At 40.7% G+C, this 23955-nt stretch overlaps 1 protein-coding gene across 4 annotated transcripts in view; it reads right to left on the bottom strand.

The window, feature by feature from the left end:
- si:cabz01090165.1 (uncharacterized protein LOC100333421 homolog) overlaps nt 1–23955 on the bottom strand; it is a 368300-nt gene that overhangs the window by 23600 nt on the left and 320745 nt on the right. For 3 of the 4 annotated variants that reach the window (XM_046074209.1, XM_046074207.1, XM_046074208.1), the window contains 2 exons: nt 23368–23580; nt 22899–23209 (listed from right to left, as the gene is read on the bottom strand). In XM_046074209.1, the coding sequence (XP_045930165.1) occupies nt 22899–23209; nt 23368–23580 (524 nt within the window). Of the gene's footprint in view, nt 1–2245; nt 2493–22898; nt 23210–23367; nt 23581–23955 lie in introns of those variants that run through there. The other variant, XM_046074210.1, reaches the window with a different exon arrangement.

The raw sequence follows: 23955 nt of genomic DNA, 5'->3' as shown, positions 1-23955 counted from the left end.
GTTCACATACTATACATCTTATTTACCGGAAGCTCATTACTCGACACCATCTCTTTCACTGCTCACGTTGGATTAAAATGATAATCTTTGGCGCAAAACTGTCTCTGGCGTTACTCTCAACTACTTGCAACGAGCGGCTGTAGGGTAGTGCGGTCGTTCACTTATCAGAAGGTTGGCGGTTCGATTCCCGGTCCCCGCAGTCTGCACGTTGACGTGTCCTTGGGCAGGATACTGAACTGTGTGAATGTGTATTTCTGACTGGCCACTGAATTGGCAAAAAATACAAGATTTGGATTAATGAAACGATTTTAAAAGAAATCCTGCATAGCGTAACAAGAAAAAAACAAATGAGTATCTGCTGTGTTTAGAATAAAGAAATATTGTACAAGCACTTGATTAAATGCCCAGATGACTTCTGTTATACTATACACATTTGAAATAAACAACACCAGCCCCTCTGACCTGTCTCCATGACCATGACAACCATCAATAACATGCTCATCCCAGCACTATACAGAAGAACTCATCTAATAGCAGTTGATGTTTGGCAGACTGCCATGGAGGAGAGACTCATTGTTTTCAAGCTATAGTGGTCGTTAACGCTGTTAAATATGTTGTAATAATGGTCAAATATTATAAAGGAAAATACAAAATATCGCAGTGGAGTGCGTCCTTGTTGTTGGGCAGTGCAAGGTGGATAGAAGGGTAGCATAAAGTATAAATCAGGTGATTCTGTACATTTTTCTTATTGTCAAATTCCATACAAAAGACTCAAACTAACAATGACTGTATTTACAAACAAGCACTGTATGTGTCACAGCCTGATATTTCTTCTTCCTGAGAGCCATAGAGTTCCATTGTTGTCCAAAACTATTAAAAACACATCAGTGAGGCACACTGTTGGGTGCCATGTTCCTTCTTCTTCTCTCCTTCCACTGTGTGGCACAAGACCGGACTTGCAGTGGCCGTTCAAGCAGGATTTTAGCAACACAGTCTCACTCCCTACTCGTCAAATGTCTGACACATGGTCAAGGCCCTTTATCGTCGCTTTTTAAAGACTTAGGTAGCCCTTTTGCATCAATTATTGACGTTTAGGGATCCAGTCAAGTTAGCAACGCTTAGCAACAATAAATATGCAATATCCGGTTACACTTTCAAGATAAAACATAATGTTTCGATACATTGCCATGTTGAAACGCGCATAATTAAAGTCGTGAAACGTTGCAGTTTCGTTAGGTTTAGGCACAGAAAGTACTTGGTTGGGTTTAGGCAACAAAACTACTTGGTTAAGGTTAGGAAAAGATCATGGTTTGGGTTAAAATAGCTATGTATGTCAATTAAGACTTAAGTTAACTAACGTTAATGTCAATTTACCTCACTCGCCTAAATAAAAACATTTAATGTTTTGTTTCGCACGGGACACAAACCCTGTTCTCCTACTTCAAGGTCCGGGTTCTGGCCCTCTATCCACCCCAATCACCTCCTTACTTCGTCTTTTCTCTTAAATATCATACTTGCCTTTACCATCAAAAACTGACACAACAGGGCTTCCCTCAATACGTCGAGCTATGACGTCAAAGGGATCCCTAGTGCGTCACAAACTGACGATTATGGCTCTTGACCAAGCGTCCATATGTGACGACTTGGGAGTGAGACCGGGTTGATTTTAGCTGTGCCGGCATTTAGATGAGCCTGTTCTGATTTCCCTAAATTATTTTGAACGCAGACAGTGATGGAGGAGAGACGAGAGAACGGCTTGTAAAAATAACTGAAGGAAAAAAAGAACAAAGAGAGAGTATTCTGGGCTGCAGAGAGAGAGAGGAGGAGATGTTATCGATGGAATGATAATTGAGCGGAGAAACGTGGGAGCTGTGAACTAGGCCACCCTCTGAAACACGCCTGGACCGACTCCTTCACTCTGTCACACACACACATGCAGCCACTCACACTTGAGGAAACTAATAGACATGCAGGAATACTAACAGAAGAAGAGTAAGATGTTCTGACAGGTCAGCTTTTCTTCTATCATAGCGTACTATGTGGTAATGTGCCTACCATTAGGTTTTAACCTTTTTACAATAAAGTTCCACTGATAAATATTTCAACTCGAATCATAATGTGTGATGTGAAAGGCGTTACCTGCAGGGACAAATCCTAATGAATGATCTTCTGAGCTTTCCAGCCTCTTTTAACTCCTAGTTGTTTGGGGTTTGTCTAACACCTCATTTACTGTCTGGTCCGGTCTCGCTGTTTCCACAGGCAGCGGCCGGCAGCTGTATTCATCAAACAAGATCTGATAAAACCCACTGTCCACGACCGGATCAGCACCAAACAGCAGGTGAAGAAAGTGGAAGCAGATTAAGAGCAAGATGTTTTTCCTCACGAGTTGGTGGAGACGAATCACTTGCCAGACAAGAACATCATTCTTGCCTTACCCGATGTCTGTTCATGGCAACTACCATATTGGTTAGGGTTGGGAAAATATTTTGGTTCTGGCAAATAAACCACGGATAAGGTAAGAGTTAGTTAAATACATCATGCCCATCAACCACCTCAGCATCATTACTTTTCACCTCTTTAGGGGAGACTACTTCCTGCAATTGGACAGAAATTGTAAGGTCACACACATCACTCTTAATGAAAGGTAATGTTGCTCTGATTGTTCTTATGTTGTGTATATATGATGCTTTGGCAATGTTGTTATTACATTCATGCCAATAAAGCTCATTTGAATTTGAATTTGAGAGAGGAAAAACATCTGATTTGATTAAGAACATGTATACAAAAAGTGAATGTGCTATACAGATTGGAAACAAACAGCGTTCTTCTCCCAGGGCCGGGGAGTGAGGCAGGGATGCAATCGCAGTTCAGTTCTCTTCAATCTATATATCAATGAATTAGCGAACCAATTAGAAAGTTCCACGGCACCTGGCATCATCCTGATCGACACAGAGATCAGAGGTCTGCTGTATGCAGATGACTTAGTGTCGCTCTCACCTACTAAAGAAGGTTTGCAGCGGCACCTTAACCTCCTTCAGAGATTCTGTCATACCTGGGCCCTGACAGCAAACACAGCAAAGACTAAGATAATGATCTTCCAGAAACAATACACACAATTTCTATTTAGACACCACTAAATTACAACACACAAAAAACTACACTTACCTTGGCCTCAACATTACATACACAGGGAACTTCAACATGGCTGTGAAAGATCTGAGGGACAAAGCAAGGAGAGCTTTCTATGCAATCAAAAAAGAAACATTAAAATATATATTCCAATTGAAATCTGGCTTAAAATTTTGCAATTTGTACTAGAACCAATAATTCTATATGGTAGCAAAAGCTGGGTGCCAAAACTTAATAATGAATTTGACAAATGGGACAAAACAATCATAGAATCTTTCCATACTGAGTTCTGTAAGAGCATCCTGCAGGTGCAGAGAAAAACATCAAATAACCTGTGCAGAGCAGAGCTCGGCCAATATCCCCTCTTACTAAAAATACAGAAAAGCTGAAACCAGAGAAGAGTCCGCTCAGCCAGCTGGTCCTGAGGCTCTCTGCAGTAACAAGTCCCCAACAGCCTCAGGACAGCAACACCAACTCAAGCAGACCAAGCCAAATTATCAGCAAGCAGAAAGAAAAATATATTGAATACTGGAAAGAAACGACCAAAACACAAAGTAAATTACAATGTTATCTGACCCTAAAAAGAGAATTCACACTGGCAAATTACCTGAGTACAATAAAATGTCCTAAACTAAGAAAAATGTTACAGACTGAGTGAACACAGCCTGGCCATAGAAAAGGGTCGACACAGACAGAGCTGGAGGAGGAGAGACTCTGCTGCCAGTGTGACAGGAGACAGGTAGAGACAGAGCTGAACTTTCTAACCTCATGCCCCAAATATAAAACACATTGAAACACTTTGCAAACATTTCCCAAATATACCCCGAATTCAAATTCATATCAGACAGAAACTCCTCTATTTACTGGGAGAAATGCCCAAATGTGAAATAATTGCTGCAAAATATGTCTCCTCATGCCATGAAGTGAGGACAACCAGTGGAACATATACACACACTCACACGTTACTGTTTCATTTATTTATTGTATTTTAATTTTTTTAATATATATATTTTTTTAACACACACAAACACAGACACTTACTATTTTATTTATTTATTTTATTTTTAATATATTTAAATTTGTTTAACACACACACACGCTTACCGTTTTATTTATTTATTTAATTTAAATTTTTAATATATATTTTTTTAACACACACAGACACACACACACTTACTGTTTTATTCATTTTATTTTTAATGTATATATATATATTTTTTTAAACAATTACTTACGCTTTGATTACTTTATGCTTTAATTACTTGTTTAATGAAATGTATGGGGTTGTTTTTTCTTATGTAGTATGTATGATGCTTTGGCAATATTGTTGTTACACATACATGCCAATAAAGCCAATTTGAATTGAACTGAAATGAAACGAGAGACACAAAGACAGAGAGAGAGAGAGAGAGAGAGAGAGAGAGAGAGAGAGAGAGAGAGAGAGAGAGAGAGAGAGAGAGAGACTGAATCTGAGAGACATAAAGAGAGGGAGAGACAGAAGTGTGCTTGGGTGTATGTTTGTCTTTTTGTTGGTAGCTGTGTTTACAACTGTATTCTCTCGATGCATGTGTGTGTGTGTGTGTGTGCCTGTAGATGCTTGTGTCCTTTGTCTGTGTGTACCTGTGGGTCTTTGTATGTCCTCTGTGTGTGTCCTATATATTGTTCAGGTGTCAGCCGGTGCAGGGCATTGCCTATTTATCAACAGTGGAGCGGAGGTGACGAGACAAGGAATGGAATTATAAAGCCTAGCCTGACCCGCCGGGCGGGTGTGTGTGTGTGCATTTCTGTATGTGTTACAGTGGGAAACATGGTGAAAGGGCAAAAAGAAAAAGATAGAGAGATAGTGTCTAAAGAAAAGTGTTTCCACATTGTGAGTATGTGACTGTGTGTGTTTGTGTGTACTAGAGAGATACAAACAGTCTGTTATCGAGGTCTGGTCTATAAGTGCTGCAGCGTTCTGCGTCAGACTAATGGTTGAATGAACGCCTAAGGCTCTCTCTCTTTCACACACAAATGCACGGACACACACACACAGAAACAGATGTTGCCTGTAGCCTTGTTGTTGCATGAGGTAAGTCATGTTTCAGCCCGAGGCTTCGATACAGAACTTTATACAGCACCACAGTCAGGGTTGGTTGGTGGTTCAACTCCCTGTGAAGCTCAAAGGGCAGAGGAAGGCACTTACTTGCAATACTGTCCGTGTTATTGATTTAAGAAGGTATAACTTAACTTTAACTTTTTTTTGTTCCTGTAGGGCAATTGGTTTTGCAGCAAGACATCGATACGAGACTATAAAACACATAAAATACTGAATGTTCTGGGTGAACAACTGGGGAATAAAGGAATAAATGATTAAAGTGCTTGCAAGAATAAATTGCTAAATTGAGGGACATCAGTTACACAATCAACAGGACAACAATGTTAAATACAACATGGATATGTAAATAGGCTTACAATTCAACAGCCGTATGTAAAAATAATGTCTGGCATTCTGACATTCTTGGGAGCAGCCGTATGCACTCACGTTGTTGACTCCATCTTATCAGCGCTACTGTGGGACCCACAGTATATTTTGTAGCTCTATTTTTAGTTCTTTGCCATTTCTAAAATCAAATCCATCCATCATCAACCGCTTATCCTGCGGACAGGGTCGCGTGGGGGCTGGAGCCAATCCCAGCTGCCATTGAGCGAAAGGCGGGGTACACCCTGGACAGGTCGCCAGTCCATCGCAGGGCCACACATAGACAAACAACCATTCACTCATGTCTTTGGATGGTGGGAGGAAGGCAGAGCACCCGGAGAGAACCCACGCGGGGAGAACATGCAAACTCCACACAGAAAGGTTTGAACCCGCGACCTTCTTGCAGTGAGACCACCGCGCTGCCCAAACCAAACCTAAAAGATATGAATGACTCTGCAAAATGTTGTATAAATGCTGCAAAATGTAAAAAGTATTATTTGATTTAGAGTTACACAGTTTGTTGTTTGTTTCAAGAACTGTATCTAAATATAGAAAATACATATCAAACATTCCAGTTATCTTACAGTACATAGGTCCATATAGGACTTGTGTAAATCCATCATCTTAGTGGAAGCAGGCTGAGTGAAGGCCAGTGAAGGTTATTCTTTATACTAAAGCTTTCTATTCTATAATACCCAAGTCATAATCGCGCATAATGAAAATTTGAAAAGATCCAAGATAACTGCAGTTTAAATATGGCAGTGTGTATCATTTTAAGTTTTGAATAATGCAATGCTCATAATGACATGAAATACGATGACTGCCATTTCGGATTTAGAGAGAAGCGGGACCCTCAAGCGTTGCCTCTCTTTCTGTCCATGACAGCTTTTTGAATAATGCAGCGGCCACGACTGTATAAAACAGAGCCGCTCAGGATTTCACACGAGACATGACACTAAATCCAACCCATCACTCAGGTTACATTTCATAACGACCCCTCCATGCTCACATTCTCTATGTATGAGATGGCTATAAGCTTCCTTTCATTTTATGCTACATTATTAAATGAAACGGTTGAGAGAAATGTAGCTCACCCTGCCAGCATATATCTTTTTATCTTTTAAGTAAAGGTTGCTGGTTTGTTTCCTATATTGGCTGGACTGTACATTCTGTTAAAGCTGTTGAGCAAGACATCACTCTGGATTGGATCAATAACTTTAAGGTGTATATTTGATCAAGTGAGGTCATTACTACTGTGTCCCCGCAACACTTCTCTGTTTAATTGCCTTAAATGACCTGCATTTAGCTGGAGGCTGTGTGAATTATGACTCAAAAGTTGCACAATGTTGTTATTAGTGCAGGAAAACCTCTCAGGGTGGAGGTTAGATGGATGGTTGGGTCAACGACGGGAGTGACTTGGGAATGTTGCCAACATTATGTCTGCAATGTTTCCCTGAGCTTAAAGAATGGTTTAGGACAAATATACATTTCTGATCTTCTGCTACGTTATGAACCATCCAGACCTCTCAGGTCATCTGGGACAGGGCAGGTTTTTAGGTGTAGTAGATCTTGTCCTGTATCTCCAGTGATGAATCTTAAGGCTGAGTGAACAACCCGATTTCACTCCCCAACTTGTCACATATCAACGCAAGGTCAATCGGCGTCAGTTTATAACTCACTGGTGATCACTATGGCGTCATAGTTCAACATTGGGGGAAACCCTGTAGCGTCAGTTTTTGACGGTAAAGGCAGGTTTATGATATTTAACAGAAAAGACCGAGTAAGGAGGTGGTTGGGATGGATGGAGGGCCAGAACCCGGACTTTGAACCAGAAGATCGGTGTTCGTGTCCTGTGTGAAACAAACAGTCAACATTAGTTTTTTTTACGTTATTTGCGTTAGTTTACTTACGTGTTATCTGACGAACATAGTTATTTTAATCCCACCAAGATCTTTTCCTAACTCTAACCAAGTACTTTTTGTGCCTAAATCTAAGCAAATTGGTACGTTTCACAACTTTAACAACGAGCCATTTGAAAATGGCGATGTTTCACAACGCTAGCATTTTATTTTGAAAATCTAACCTGACATTGCATTTCTATTGTTGCTAACTTTACCGGACATTGCATATTTATTGTTGCTAAGCGTTGCTAACTTGACTGCACAGCCATAAACATCTAAATATGAAGCTATAGGGGTACCCAGGGTGTTAAAAAGCGATGCTAAAGAACCTTGACCAGGTGTCTATATGTGACGAATTGGGAGTGAGAATTGAGTGATATACAGTAATGCGTCTGAATATTGAGAGTGGAACTGGCAACCCGCCCATAAATAACACCACCATAGTCCACTACAGAGAGGAAAACTGCTTCAACAATTATATTTCTAGTAAATAATGGCAAGCAAGATTTATCTCTAAATATAAAGCCCAAATTCAATTTCAGCTTAGATAACAACATGTCAGTATGGACTATAGTAAGGGTCTTCATCCACCCAAATGCCTACATATGTATAATGTTACACTCTCTTTAGTATGGTGTTAACTAACATTAATTAACATAACTAATTACAAAACTTCCATAGCCAGTATTTCTTGCATTTGATAACAGCATGTATTTTGTCTTTGCATAGTTTAGGACAAGTTTCAAATGATGAAGTATTGACAATCTCCCTTTTAAAGAGGCCTGGGTTAGGGTATAATAAAACCATCATTACAGACTCACTACGTGACATTATGTGCATCCTAATAGCAGAAGATACAGAATACATTCAACAGTGTTGTTTTTTTTAAATCTCCACATAGACAGAAACAACATCCTGTGAACTGTCCAGTACTTTTCCGTCAGATATATCCACAGAGGCATAACGGGAGCACGGCAAGGACGGCTTTTTGAATAAAGGTGTACCAATACAAAACCCTACAGGGGGTGAGAGCAGGCCAACAAGCCGAGTGTGTAATTGACAGCAGTGAGTCAGCGCTATACAATTAGTACAGAACCTGAGGGAAGCACCTGGCAGGCTGTCAGCCATCTGACAACACAACGCTGAGGGTGGCAGAGAGAAAATCTCACACCTGGAAAAATGTGGACCACAAGCGCCAGATTTTAATGACCAAATATGCTTTCAGGGAACATGGAACTCAAGTTTGAACCAACCAAACGTAACAATTAATTGCAAATATCCCTATCAGAACTAAAACATCAACAGAGTTATCTTTAATTCTATTTAATTTAGTCTTACTTTTTAGTTTGTTTCCATTGCTGAAAAGGTGAATTTAAGGAGATTCCACAGGAAACTAAAGGTATAAAATATACATGGGTAAATCCCTTCACACCCTACACACAAGGTCAGGGTGAGAGTTTCTCTGCATATCCTCACTTTCATCGCCTCTCAGCCTCTGAATATCAATAATGAAAGAAAGAGAGCAGAAGAGAGACAAGAGAGATTGCAAGAGGATGGACGGTGAGGATGAGCAGAAGAAGAACAAGCATCCTTGAGTAGATGAAGAGAAGGATAAAAAAAAAAAAGCACAGCCACACATGTTTAATGCCATGGCTCATTCACAACTCAATTCACAAAAATGTGTGTTTGGTATCAAAGAGATGGTGCGAATGAAAGCAAGAGCAGCTAAAGAAAGTGATAACTAATGTCTCATAGTCAGCAACACAACGAAACCTGTAAAAACTGTCCTTCCGGTCTGCGGTTTGAGCACAGTCGGTGTTTAAAGTGATGTGCAGGATGAAAACACTATAAGTAACTCTAAAATTTGGCATTTAAAATGTTTGGCCTTCTTAGCACACAAGCTTTTAAAACAATTAAAAAACAATCCTGTAATTTTCAGCCATGCAGACAAATGAAAAGCCTCTGTAGAAAGAAGAGCTGGTGTTGAATTCTTGCACTGGTCTGAGTTGCACAAATTAAATTCCAATCATCTCCATTGTAAAGACTAAAGCAGAAGTTTCAGATGCCGGTATTTCAAAATATCCGCCTTATAAACCGCAGCTACCTGCATAAGCTCTGAATTTATTTTGTATTGTATTTTTTGTTTTTGTCTTTTTTCAGCTTGATGGACCCAATAAAGACTGTTGACAGGGTCCTCTAAGGAAACAGGCTTGTCTGGCCTTATGTTTGCTGCAAGAACTTTTAGCCGAGGTCATAAAAAAAGTAGTAGATGTCAGACTTATTTTACTGCAGATAAACACGAGAGGCCATATTTTCGAGGAACGACTTGGACTAAGCAGTGATGCTTATCAGCCCAGCAATTGCTCAGAATCCACTCACATCATACAACGCAACTTACAACACTTTTTCGCATTGCTGCCCTCTCATCCTATGAAAAATACAAACAAATAATGATGTTGCAAGCACAGAGGATTATGTTACAACGAAACTACATATTTGCAGCTCATGTGCGTTTGTAGGGTAAGATGCGGGTGGGTGGTAATGACGGTAAACGCATCTCCTCCCAGCATCAAAGTTGTGACTGGATGTGTTCACATAAATAAAGAATAAAATTGATCAAATTATTTAATATACTGTAATTTTTTACACTGGGACTAAGCCTACAAAGACCTGTAAACAAAAGGCTTATATTCAATGTTAGAAATGTTCCTATTTTTTGGCACCCACAAAGTCAGTTTGTTCACTCAAACTACAATAGAAGAAAGCAGCTAACCTTGTGTCTAATTTTATTTGAGCAAAATTTTAAAAGACTGACTTGCTTGAGATTTGAATGGAAACGGAGGCAGAGATGGATTGACAGTCATATAATGAAGAGAAAGTGAGTCAGACAAAGAGACAAGGGGAGAAAGACAGAAAAAAGAGACAGCTGGCAGAGAGGAGAGTGGGCATCATTAGTGGGGAAAGGGTCAGCGTGGCCTCGGGTTGGGTTTACTGTGGGGACTTATTACACACATGCAGGGATGTGGGTGTGTTCGGAAAGCATTGTTGCTGTCTGCTGAATGAGAGACTGAGGCAGGTGAGGGAGGTCAAGAGATAATGGTGTCAGATATAGACACTGGTCTACTGTGTGTGGGAGAGTGAATGGATGACTTATATAAAGATACAGATACAAAGAATTATATCAAGACTGAAGTCAGACGCTAGAAACTGTAGATAAATGTGTTTGTTCTGTAAAAGCCCCTTAAGGCAAACTGTGATTTTTGATATTGGGCTACATAAATAAAATTGACTTGATGGTCAATTGATGGACCGATGGTGGCGGCAGAGGAAAGGTCACGTTGTAAATCATAAGGGATTATCCTCTTCTTATTGTCAGCTTGCCAGGCTCAGACTTTTTGTTTGTTTTGTTGAGCTGTAACTTCAGTCTAAAAAGTGTCAGTACAGTAAAGATGTAATGCGTCTTAAACAAAAGTAAAATAAAATGCCGACATTTAGCATCGAAAACATCCTTGTTGACATCATGTTTCCAACAATGCGCTACCTCATCGTAATTCAGCAAACTGTGGTGTTAATTCTCATTTCATTATTTACTTTCTCCTTGATTTCTATATGTTACATATAAACATACACATATGTGAAACAAATCTAAATGATTGTCTGTTTCTCTTCTTTCTTTGGTATGTCCTTATGCTGTTTGGTTTGTCATCATTTGTAACCTAGGTTTTTAAAATGTAACACATTATTACTATTATTATACATGTTTACTTACATTGCTGACGTTAGCAATATAAACACAACATTTAATCTCAAAGTACAGCTGAGGCAAATTCAGTCATGGCTTGTAGAGTTGTCAAAAACTGAAGTGTTGGACAAGTTTATTGACAGTAAACTGGACTTGGCCAAGAACACTCAAGCCCTCTATTCTCTATTTTTTGAGGAGGTTGAGGTCCTTCAACATCTGCAGGACAATGCTGAGGATGTCCAGAGTCTGCGGTGGCCGTGCTACACTGTTTGCTGTTGCATGCTGGGGCGACAGGTCGAGGATGATCCACACGGCCAGTGATAGAGTGGGAGTGGAGCTGGACTCTCTGTCGGTGGTGTCAGAGAGGAGGATGCTGTCCAGATATGTGTCATCTTGGACAATGTCTCCCACCCACTCCATGATGATCAGACACTGGAGTAATTTTAGTGCAAGACTCAGCACCACAGGAAGTCATTCCTGCCTGTGGCCATCAAACTCTCTGAAGTGGACATTTCAAGGTGCTGGTGACTGTTCACGCATACTATAAAAAAAATCAGGTGATCACTGAAGTCATAGTCTGGGAACTAGAATGTCTCTACCAAAATCTATGTTAATCCATCGAGTTTATGTTGCTGGACTTCAATTTGAACAAGTGACATTGCCATTCTTAGAGCCACTAAAAACAGTTCCCTGGTGATGTCTTTTGCATTGATGGGTCCTTTTTGCTGACTTGAGAACTCTCTTCAGAAGTTCTTACTAACTTTTCAACTTTTATGCAGCAACAAGGAGGAGGACGACTTGACCTCCTGCTGTCTGTAGAAGTGACACTGAGAGCTGAGCTCTGAGTGTGAGCAGGAGTTAAAACCTTTTGATTTGATCTCAGCCTAAAAGCCCAGCTGTCATCTTCTGTACTGAATGTCTTCTGACTGGAGACCCAGCTGGACAAAGTGACATTTGGCTGATGGAGGGAGAGCAGGGAGAGAATAAAAACAATATCCCCCTCTCACCCCTTGCGGGGTGGTATACGTCATCCTCAAGCTCGGGTCCTCTACCAGAGGCCTGGGAGTCTGAGGGTTCTGCTCAGTATCTTAGCTGTTACTAGGACTGCACTCTTCTGGACAGAGACCTCTGATGTTTTACCTGGAATCTGCTGGAGCCACTCTCCCAGTTTGGGGGTCACGGCCCCCGGTGCTCCGATCACCACTGGCACCACTGTTGCTCTTACTCTCCACATCTTTTCTAGCTCCTCTTTCAGCCCTTTAAGCTTCTCGTGTTCCTTCTTCTTGATGTTGCCGTCTCTTGGGATCGCCACATCTATCACCGCAGCCTTCTTCTGCAGTTTGTCGATCAACACGATATCTGGTTGGTCGGCCATCACCGGTGTGTCAGTCTGGATCTTGAAGTCCCGCAGGATCTTAGCTCGGTCATTCTCAACTACCTTAGGAGGTGTCTTCCATTTTGACCTTCCAGCCCATACTCATGGCGGATGTTCCTGTACACTATGACAGCTACCTGGTTATGGCGTTTCATGTACGCACTTCCTGCCTGCATCTTACACCCTGCTGTTATGTGCTGGACTGTCTCAGGTCCTTCAGTCCAGCCTTTTCCAGCCACTGCTAGGATTTCTTGATATCAGCCACTTCTTCTATTTGTCTGTGGTACATGCAGTGCAGCGGCTTGTCCCTATATATATATATATGTATATACGTGCTATGATAGAGTGAGGGAAAAGAAGGATGAGAAAGAAAAGCTTTCTAAAGATCTGTGCACTGATAGAGTGATAGAAAAATTGGGGTTGGAGACAAAAAAAGGAGTGGTGTAGTAAGAGTGGAAAGCTGATGCCTCACCGTCTCAGCAGAAAATGACCAGCTGTCATTTCCTGGACCCTTGCTCTCCTTCTTTTCTCCCTTCCAGCCTCACTGCCACCTACCTATCTCTGTATCAGCTGAGTCAAAGAAACATCTCTTATTCAGAGCACTCCATCAATCTATACCTCCCTCTATCTCACCTCCATTCGTCTTTCTACTTTTCCATTCTACCTCTCTCTCTCTTCTTTAATCTCTCCTTCGAGAGTCAGGCAAGATGGTAATTAGAAAGCCAGTGCACACTCAAATTCAAATTCTCTCTCACACACACACACACACACACACACACTTTCTCACACTGTGCTTTATAAAGCCTTTCTTGCAGACACACACTCTCCTGTGCGGGACAGAAAGAGAAAGAGGAGCAGAAGAGAATATTAAAGGAGGTAGAATCAATAGATTCATTTCCTGGTGCTGACAGAGGTTGATCTCTCCCTGGACCCATAATCCTTAGAGTGTGTGTGTGTGTGTGTGTGTGTGTGTGTGTGTGTGAAAGAGAGAGAGAGAGAGAGAGAGAGGGGTGAACAATAAAGCTGGTCAGGTTATTCTTGCCCTGGGGCAGAATTGAGAAGGGGGAGGGAATATTGTAAAAATACAACTTCCATTCTTCTCCTCCTCCTCCTCCTCCCCTCCCTGATGCCTCCCCCTAACTCTGCTGGGAGTCCAACAGACACCGAGAGAGGGCAGGGGGGATGTCGATCCGTTATCTCGATGCCTCGGTTCTTCGCTTTTCTGCCGGCGCAGCACGCTGAACTGAAAACCCGAGTGTGCGAGGAAACTGAGATGAAAAATAAAAAAAACAGCAGGGAGGAGGAGGAGGTGCTGCGATGAAAACCAGGCAGTTAACACTCAGGTCTGACCAGCTTTCGACTCGCTCTCTCTCCATCCTTCACCCACCCTCTTTTCTCTTCTCTCTGGCCTTTTCTTTTACTATTTTCTGTCTCCTTCTCGCTCCCCCACGATTTGCTCCTTATTCTGGAAACTTATGATCTTCAGATTCATAGCCAAAGTTAAAGGCCGAAAGACTTTTACAACTCGGTCTCTTCAAAACTGTGTTCAGAGAATACTAATTTGGTTTAACAAATGCATTTTGAAGGAAATCTAATAAAAATATTATTGTAATTATGGTCGGGTGTAGCATTTTTCCAAACCGTGGTTCACATCTTACGTCCTGCACGTGGTTAGGATTAGGCTTCAATCTATCTATCTATACATGGTTACTTTATTTTACATCTCTTTTTTTGGGAAGTAATTTGTTTAAACGTTGTTTTCATTGCACTGTGACATTTTCAATAATTTTTTGGAACGGCCATATTATGCTAGATAGAGGCAAAAGCTTTTTTGAAATCTAAAAGGAAAGTTACCTTAACTCAGTGTATCTTGCATCTCTACGCTTTATTACAAATGCAAAGTCCCTTACTCACCATTGCATTCTGATCTGGTGGGTTGTACATCGCTGACCACCCGCAGAACAGCACTGGTATATTTTTATATATAAAGCCATGCTAGGTAAACTTCCAGCTTACCCCTGTACTCTTCTCTGTCTCAATTCTGCTAGTTACCAGCTACGCTCCCCCAAGTGTGTGCTTTTTAATGTACCCAGGGTTTTGACAGATCTGGGGATTTTCATACTATGCACCCTGGGCATGGAATAATTTGCAAAAAGATCTTAAGCTAGAAACGTGTATATCAATTGATAAATTTAAGAGCATCATAAAGAATGTGGTGAAGGAGACATGTGGTTGTTTTTTTGTTTGTTTGTTTGTTTTTGTGAATGTATGTAGCATTTTAATATGTTGTGTTTATGTATGGCTGCTACCTTGGCCAGGTCTCTCTTGTAAAAGAGATTTTTGATCTCAATGAGACTTCCTGATAAAATAAAGGTTAAAAAAAAATAAAAATACAATATGATGTGTGTGTTCAATAGTGTGGTATAAAATCAGCTGAAGATACAGTTACTCACACATACTGTATGTCTGAGTTATTTCCAGATTTAAAGATTAATATTATAATTATTTTACTCCAGATATCAGGAAAAGGTCTATCGATCGTTTTCTCACTGCATCCTTCCTTTTCTTTCTCTCTTCATAACATTTATATTGTCCATGTTGCACTAGTGTTTGTCTGTTATTATGACAGCTACAGTATGTTATATATTTTTCCTCTGTATATATACAGTTTCCAACATGTAGCATTCATTTCTTTTGTGCCGCTACATTTGAGTCAGTCTTTCACTGTTGCTGTGTTCCTTCTCCTCATGTCACTATGAAAGCTGTTACGGCTAATAGCACAGAGCAAAGCTTTCTGATGACAGGCTACGCTAGTGGGAAGGGAAACATCTGATGATAGGTGCCCAATGTGAAAAAACCTGGATACATTTTTAACATCTATTTCATTTGTAACACATAATTTGTTCGGCTGAACTGTGCTTCCCTACAGCATGGGCAGCAGTGATAACCGCTATGATGGTCACCGAACTAAAATTTTCATCACCCCATTTGTCACGCCATTATGATAGGGCAGCAGTAGCCTACAGAGAACAGCTGGCGCCTTTGGACTGGAAGATCAGCGCTTGTAACCCCTCCTTCCTCCCACAATCCCTTGACAACTTGCATGATGAGCCCCAGAGCTGCAGCTCCATAACCGGCTGACTGCGGCTGCTCAGTTCACACTGCAGTTCAGCAGTATTGGACAGCTCCCAAATGTGAATGTGAAGCAGCCCGGTGAATAACAGCAGGCGTGCTCACTCGAATTTCCCTGGAAAGATAAAGGTTAGAAAAAGGCCGTGCACAGTTTGGAAGAGCCATTTCTGGGGAAGCTGACTGCATCAAGACTAGAATAGTGGGAGAGCAGATTTTAATGAGGGCTTAGAAAATGTAGAGGTGTCTTTGAATCAGAACTGGTAAGCTTTGAGTCTGGAAAATTGAAAAATAGCATATAACTGGAAGTGCAGCAGAGAAGATATTTTTATTACAGGTGTGAAGGTTTTACAGTTTTTCTCAGTCGCTTTGGTGCATTTCTCAGATCAGAATTGAAACTCTCAAAACTAATTGTTCAACCTCCACATCATTATTCATATCCTTTGCCTACAAGTGTATACTCTAGCTAAACGAAATGTTGTTTCTCAAGGACCGTAAACAAAGTAAGAATAGACCACAACAACATCACAATAGCAACACTCATACCAATACTCAATACCAGCAAACAGTAACAACACAGAGTGAGAATTAATATATATCTGTATACAGTATATATAAAAATCGGGTGTTGTTTTCCCCTGAGAACGGGATCATTAATTTTCTCATGCGTTTCTTTAGAATAATTTCAAAGCAATTACCAGTGTCACTTATGAAGTAATCCACTCTTATGAATTCAATTCAATTCAATTTTATTTATATAGCGCCAAATCACAACAACAGTTATCTCACAGCGCTTTTCATAAAAGAGCAGGTCTAGACCGTACTCTGTGATGTTATTTACAGAAGCCCAACAGTTCCCACCAAGAGCAGCACTAGGCGACAGAGGCAAGGAAAAACTTCCTTTTAAGAGGCAGAAACCTCGAGCAGAACCATGGCTCAGGGTGGGCGGCCATCTGCCTCGACCGGAAGTATAGTATTGTAACGGTGGTGCATGTCATATGGTACAGACATGCTGAGACAGGCCCATTATGACAATAGGTTAGGATGCCAAGAGTCTATGAAGATTCTCTCTCATCCAGGTAGTGGGATATCTTGTCAACGGAAATGTGACAGAACATCTTCAAGAAAACAACGATTGCCTTTGGATATGATGCAGTAAGATAGCAGGTTGCTGCATCTCCTCCATTTTTCTTTTGCATTGTGCAGCTGTCAAGGCAGAAAATGTCCCACCACAAACATTTTAAAGGAAACATAATTGCTGCCTTGATTAAATTCAGTGACGACACTTTTTACAATACAGGAAATGCGATATTTACGTAAGAGGTGATCTTTGTCTTTAGCACCAGATACTAGGGTTCATAGCCCAGGTTCTTCATGTGGTTAGGTTTAGGCAACAAACACACTTTGGTTAAGGTTAAAGGTGATTAAATGATACTCAAGTAAAATGTTGTCTCATGCTTCAAGTCACTGTCGACTTCTCTAACCACGTGCAGTAAACAGAGCTCTAAAATTGTTTTTGATGCTTTGGTTGCTACGAGTGGATGTTGCATTACAGATATCTTCAGGTTGACATTTTGCGTATACATTTATTAAAAATGTTTCCTCATTACGTTGATAAAATACAGAATGCTTGCATTATTAACCGCATTTTGTTTCTATTAAAGTGAATTTGCTGTTGCATATTAGTAGTGTATATATAAAAGGCAAGGTTTGTGTCTGCTATCAAAAGATGAAGTTAAAGTTGGCAGCATATGTTGTATATGGACACTGGAGACAGTGGTTTAATGTGTAACATGCTGAATCACTAACTGTATGTGAACAAATAACTATTGTCTACTGATAGTTTGGAGTGTTCGATATGTACTGAGTCAGGACCGGCGGGGACTGCTTCCAGAAAATATTCATATGCTCGTACTCTAAATTCTGACATGACAAAGGCTCCCGCCTGCTCTGCTTTTATATACTGAACAAAAAATGCTAATAACAAAAAATCTGTGTCAGTGAGCACTTCTCCTTTGCTGAGATAATCTATCCACCTCACAGGTGTGGCATATCAAGATGTTGATCAGACAGCATGGGTATTGCACAGGTGTGCCTTAGGCTGGCCACAATAAAAGGCCTTAGGCTGGCTACAATAAAAGACCACTCGAAAATGTGCCTCTCGAAAATGGAACCAGATCCCAATTTGGGATCGGGAATCAAACAAAATCACCACTTTTAAGGCTAGACTTAAAGCTTAGACTTTTCTGTTTGACAAAGCCTTTAGTTAGGGCAGGATTGAGCAAACTTTAAATTATTAAATGTTTTTTATCATTTTATTTTGCTGATTTTATTCTGATTGTATCTTATCTTGTGCTTTATTACATGCATTCTGTATTTTATGGTTTATTTCATTTAATTTCAATGCATTTTATAAAGTGTATTGGGACCACGTCTTTTGGTGATTTTGCACTTTAAATACAACTTGACCTGACTTGACTTGACTGACACATGTTTTCCCCTCTGGGCTTACTGAAACTGTGTGCGCTTGATGTGTAGAACATTCGATACTACAAACTTGTATACTAAACTTGGCTGCTGCCGGCTCGCATTCATATTCGCTGGCCTCGACACACCCATACATGCCGAACTACAACTTGTATGCTGAAAAATACAAAAAAAGACTGCTTTGGGGCTTCAGCGCTCACCAGTTTATCATGTTAGTGTGAAAACTCTGAATACTTAACGCATTACGTGGTCCCAACCCAGGTGTACCAAGGCAGCGTAACACTTGAACCTCCCAGCACTACTCAACATTACATAAATAAATGCACACGGGCAGCCAGTGATCCTTCACTGTGTTAGGTGAAAAAGAACGACGTGATGCTCAGCAAATAAGGGCCAGAAAAGGACAATTCACAACAACAATGGATGTGAAGTGTTGCACAGTACAGTGCGTGCCTTAGTATATGATTATGAACAGCTCAGTGATGTAGCTGCCCTGACTGGCAGAGTCTCTGTAAAGCTTAGGACCAGACTGCAGAGGCGGGGCAGAGAAGGGCAGAGTGGGCGTCATGAGTCTCTTCTATTACAGCGTACAGTGGAGAGGCCAATAACTCTGCCAGAGAGCTCCACTTGTATTATAAAATGTTTTGCACTTAAAGTCAAAAGTACAAGTACTGCCACTGTGAGCTAAAATTGGTGTTTTTACTTGAGTCATGGATTATATGGGAGGCCAGAAAAGCCACGGCGACAAGAGCTGACTGCCTGTTTATAATAGGATGCATTTTCTCACAGTCAGAGAGTGTACGGTGGCCAGCAGGTACAAAGTTTCTGTACAAAGACTGTTTAATTTAGATTGGGATGTTTGAAGAGTTTTGTCTGTTGAATAACATAACACAGTTACCTGTTTGCATTTCAACATGCTCTTGTCCAGATGAGACTAATGAGCAGGAAAGCTTTTTTTTTTTGGACACTTTTCATCAACAACCCGAGTGGCGCTCAACTCCTGTTCCGTCTAAACCTGCTGGTGGCTCCGCAGGAGCAACTGCGGGGTATAAATGCAGAGCTCATTGGAACAAAAACAGCTGGTACAAAAGCCAGAGAGGGTGAATTTCTTTCACTCTCCATACTCTGAGTTTCCTTGCCGAGCGAGAGAATCAAATTGTTGACCTTTGAAACACAAGATGCTGCATCTCTGTGCCTTCAGGCTGCCACAGTAGAGTGAATGTTAAAAGAAGCGAGAGACAGTACCTGTTGTAAATACTGTAGATACTCAGAAAATACACAGCAAATCTTTTCTGTTTACACGGCACTGGTACAGACACAAGAGCTGAAAAAGCCAACAAAAGGAACCAACTGAACTACTCTCATCTTTCCGTCTTAATTACTAAAAATGTAAAGCCTTTCCTGTTTTAATAAATGAGTCTGAAAGTCTGAGTCACAGAAGATAAATGAAACTTAATCATAGATCAGCCATAAACCACGTAAGAAACAAACAAACTGCTGGAAACAAACAACAGAACAAAGAACCTGTTTACAGCTCCTTGTTAATTAGCCGATTGTATTAATATTGGGTTTTATTAAGATGTAAAGGCCAACAAATCGAATTATGAACTAAACAACTTGTACTGAAGAAATCAAGTCAAGTTGCCCTTGATTTTAACCTTCCTTGGATAACGATGACCTGGATGAGTGAGAGCCTTCACAGACTTAATTTGTAATTGCCTTCCAAAGCAACACATAAAAGGGTTTTCTGATTTGATGACGCCCATCGACAGGATGACGTTATTTCAAAATCATTTTGAGCATTCGGAGTCAGGGATATTAATCATCTTTAACAGCTACAATTTCAGAGACTGTCCTCATGATGACTGTTGACTAATTTGTAGGCACAAACAAGTTGATTATGATGAGGGGAAGGCTGTGATTTGGGTTAAAATAACTATTTTGTTAAAGTAAGTAGGGCTCCGACATTGTGGTTGAAGTAACTGCATGTAAAAGAAAACAATGTTGAATTTCATTAGTCTTTATTATGGGTCATTATGAGTTAATGGCTGCTAGAGGGATTTGTTACTTAAATCCATACATATAGTTTTAGGGCATTTAAGGAAATGATAGCCACTGGCTTTTTTCCTGTGAGGACAGACTGAAATCGTAGCTGTCAAAAATGACTAAAATCTCTGACTCTGAGTTACAACTCTGCTGCTTTACGGTATTTACGATGTGACAAACAGAGCATTGAACACATAGTGGGGTGAAGATAAACACAAATACGGGTGCATCTCAAAAAATTTGAAGATCATGGAAAGGTTCATCAGAATGAATGCTTAGGAAGCCTTTGCAGATGTTTTGCGTTAATTAGCTGATCTCTAGAGCTCTTCTCAAATCGACATTTCTGTACTATAAATTCTTTATTCTAAAATTCTAATAGATTTTGAGATACTGGAGTTTAGATTTCCATGAGCTATAAACCGTACTCATCAATAGAAATCTTGCAATCACTGAAATATTTCACTTTATGTGTAATGAATCTAGAATATATATGAAAGTTTCTCTTTTTGAATTCAATTACGGAAGAAAATGAACTTTCCCACGTTGTTCAAACTTTTTGAGATGCATAACTGAAGTGCAGGGGAGGTCGTCTTGCTTAGCCTGCTGACACCAGGCTGCCTGGTCCTAACATTCTGCTGTCAGTGCAACATCCAGCCATGGGAAAACGATTAGGTCACCCCCGCGGCTCACTTTGAAATGATCCATTTGGATGCTTGGCACTTGACCATGTGTTCTCTCCGATTGAAGGCTAGAAAATGGTCACTTGAGTGCCTTTGGTTTTTGGTCGAAATGAGAATTGAGGCCGCGGACATATTTCAAACTGTCATTTGTCAGCCCTCCAAATGCTTCGTAATAACACTCAATTATACATTCTGAATGACGTTGCTAGGTTACAGAGCTGGCAAAGTGGCTGATGGGACCATCCAGTGGTCACTCGGTATCGTGGGCTGATAGAGGGTCCACACTCGGCCACTTGGCAGCTCAAGCCTGAAACATGCTCTGAAATCCACATCTGGTGATTAGGATGTGCAAATCAAGTCAACAAGCTGCTGCACAGGAGGATTCAGGTTTGGAGACAGACGTCAGGGAAGTTTCACTGCACATTATCCTCTCAAAAATGTATAATATATGTATTTTATAGCAGCAACTTATTTCTTGCTTCCTCCTTTGCACATTTGCACATTTTTTGATATATCCTTGTATTTGTTTATTATGGCATACTTTACTTCTTTCTCCATTATAGAATTGTTGCTTTACATTAATCTTAACATTCTGCCTTGCTTTAATGATACACTTTTATATTTTTGCTACTGCATCTTTTACTTCCCATTTCGTAGACAGGCTCATCTATCGGTTCTTTTTTCCATGTTTTTTTCTACTGCTTTTTGCTGCTGAACCAAAAAAGGTTAGCTCCATGGTAAAACCAGAATACAATATTAAAGAGATCACGAAAACCTGAAAAGAAATGTTGTTCCAACAACTAGTATTAGTATTATTCATCATTATCATCATCAAAAGAGCATAACACCAGTGCAGGATGATTCAGGATTTTCATTAATTGTTGTTTATTCTAGGGTGGACTTTTCCTTCCACCTGTGCACCTTTGTGAGCAGATATTTTTTTCAGCTTACTCATCTTTTGTTGCTGCTCCCTTCCAAAACATCTGAAACAGTGTGAAAAACCCTGAAACAGTCTCCTCTGTGAGGAAGACCTTGTTGATAACTACCCGCACAGGGATGACATGTGTTTGGAGTCACTTCCTTGTCTAGTTTTTACCTTGTAAGAATCTTATTTTCCCCTACATGGTAAGTACAAACGCAAACATGTAAATACATAAACATAATCAACTGGCCCAGAGGACAAATAAACAGATTCACACACAAACAACAACAAACTCGTCTGCCAGTCAAATTACCAAACTAAACACACACACATCGGAAATATCATGTTGTTAGAAACTCAGTCAGCTAACACTAAACATCCCCTTTGCTGCTACACTGGGTCTGTCAAGCCACCTGAGACTATAATCAGACAGCTGCCTGCATGGAGCCTGATATACTAAGGAAAACAAAGACGTTGAAAACATGTAGATCAGTTTAACCTCCTAAACTGCATTGTTGCTGCACAGCCAAAACATCATTCAAAGCCACAGAGAGTTTAAATTCTACTGTAGTTTGATGTTACACTACTGAGTTAATGGGAAAATTCACAGCCTTTTGACAATATGTCATGATGACTATGTTTCGGGGCGGCTGTGGCTCAGGAATTCGAGCGGGTCACCGACTTTTTCAGCAACTCCATTATGTATCCTGAGCTATCATCAGTATGCTCTGATAAAATTCAGAGCACAGCAATGAGGAAATGTCTTTGTTTCTCCATAGCTTACTCACGATCCAGTGCTGGTTTCCGTTTACTGCATCTGTCAGGACCGTTCTTTGTGTTTGCTTACTCTGGAGCATCCGGACTGGAAGCCTGTTGTCTTGTATTTGGTCAAAAACTGTGTAATACTAGTAATCCTGTCTGAACACTTTCAGACAGAATTTAGGAGAAACTCTTCTTATCAAAGGAACCAAGTTACTTCCAGCACAATATCTTACCCTTAGCAGCCACACGCACACACTCTCTTACCTATATATGAGTATATCGTCTGTAGAGCTGTTGTACTGGATCTGGTACATGCGGACTCCTGGTATGTGGTTCTGCGGAGGCCATCTGATGGTAGCAGAACTGGACGTTAGATCCGACACACTGACCCTCTGCTGGTCGGACCGGGCATGACCGCCGCTCACGTTGGACTTGATAGATGTGGGGATGTCCGAAGGCCCCGGGTCGGGGTCCAGTTTAGGGTCAAAATGTGGTGAAGGGTTGACGACTAATTCAACAGGGGCGGTGGCCTCCCCAGCTGCATTAGATGCTATACACGTGAACTTTCCAGAATCCTAGAAATCACCGGTAAAGAAAAGGGAAGGTCCAACATTTATCCATGCTTTAATGTGAGTAACTCCCTATGAAATCAGTTGTAATGAACACATGGAAAAGGCATGACAGACCAAGAGATCCAGAACCACATCCCATGAAAATAAAACCACATCTCTACCTTGACTGAAGCCTTTAGGATGTCCAGCGAGCCGTTCTCGTAGCAGATGGTTCTGGACGTGTTGCTGATCAGCTTTCCATCAGGACTGACCCAATGTGTCGAAGGTTCAGGGTCGCCAATGGACTTACAGCGCAGGCTGACCTCCTGACCCTCCATCACAAACATCTTGGAGGTGTGACGAGTTATCATTGGTGGCTCACAAACAAACTCCTCCTGTAAAGGGACCAAAACATACAAGTCACCATACTTTAACTGATACAAAAGAACACATCGTCACTGGTACAGAAAAGTACAGTACTAACAAAAGCAGAGATGTTGATAATTTCATTGCTGAAACAGTTTTTACATATTTTGCTTTACACAAAAAACACAAGAAAAAGAAGCAACAGATGGTGGTACAAGTGAGATAAAATGTCCAAGAGTTTCGGGGAAAACATGCCACTTCAAAAAAGACAAATTCCAGATTTGCACGTCACATTTTAATGCAAAACAGTAAACTTTCTCTGCATACAGTCTCTGACTAGCTTCCAGTGGTGTTTTCTTCAAACAATAGACTTTCAGAAGGAGTTCAATTGTTTGCACACTGAG

The sequence above is a fragment of the Micropterus dolomieu genome, linkage group LG17, assembly GCF_021292245.1.
Source record: "Micropterus dolomieu isolate WLL.071019.BEF.003 ecotype Adirondacks linkage group LG17, ASM2129224v1, whole genome shotgun sequence".
NCBI classification, from domain to species: Eukaryota; Metazoa; Chordata; class Actinopteri; order Centrarchiformes; family Centrarchidae; genus Micropterus; species Micropterus dolomieu.
The sequence above is the reverse complement of the archived record's forward strand: the minus strand, read 5'-3'. Positions and strand labels throughout refer to the sequence as shown.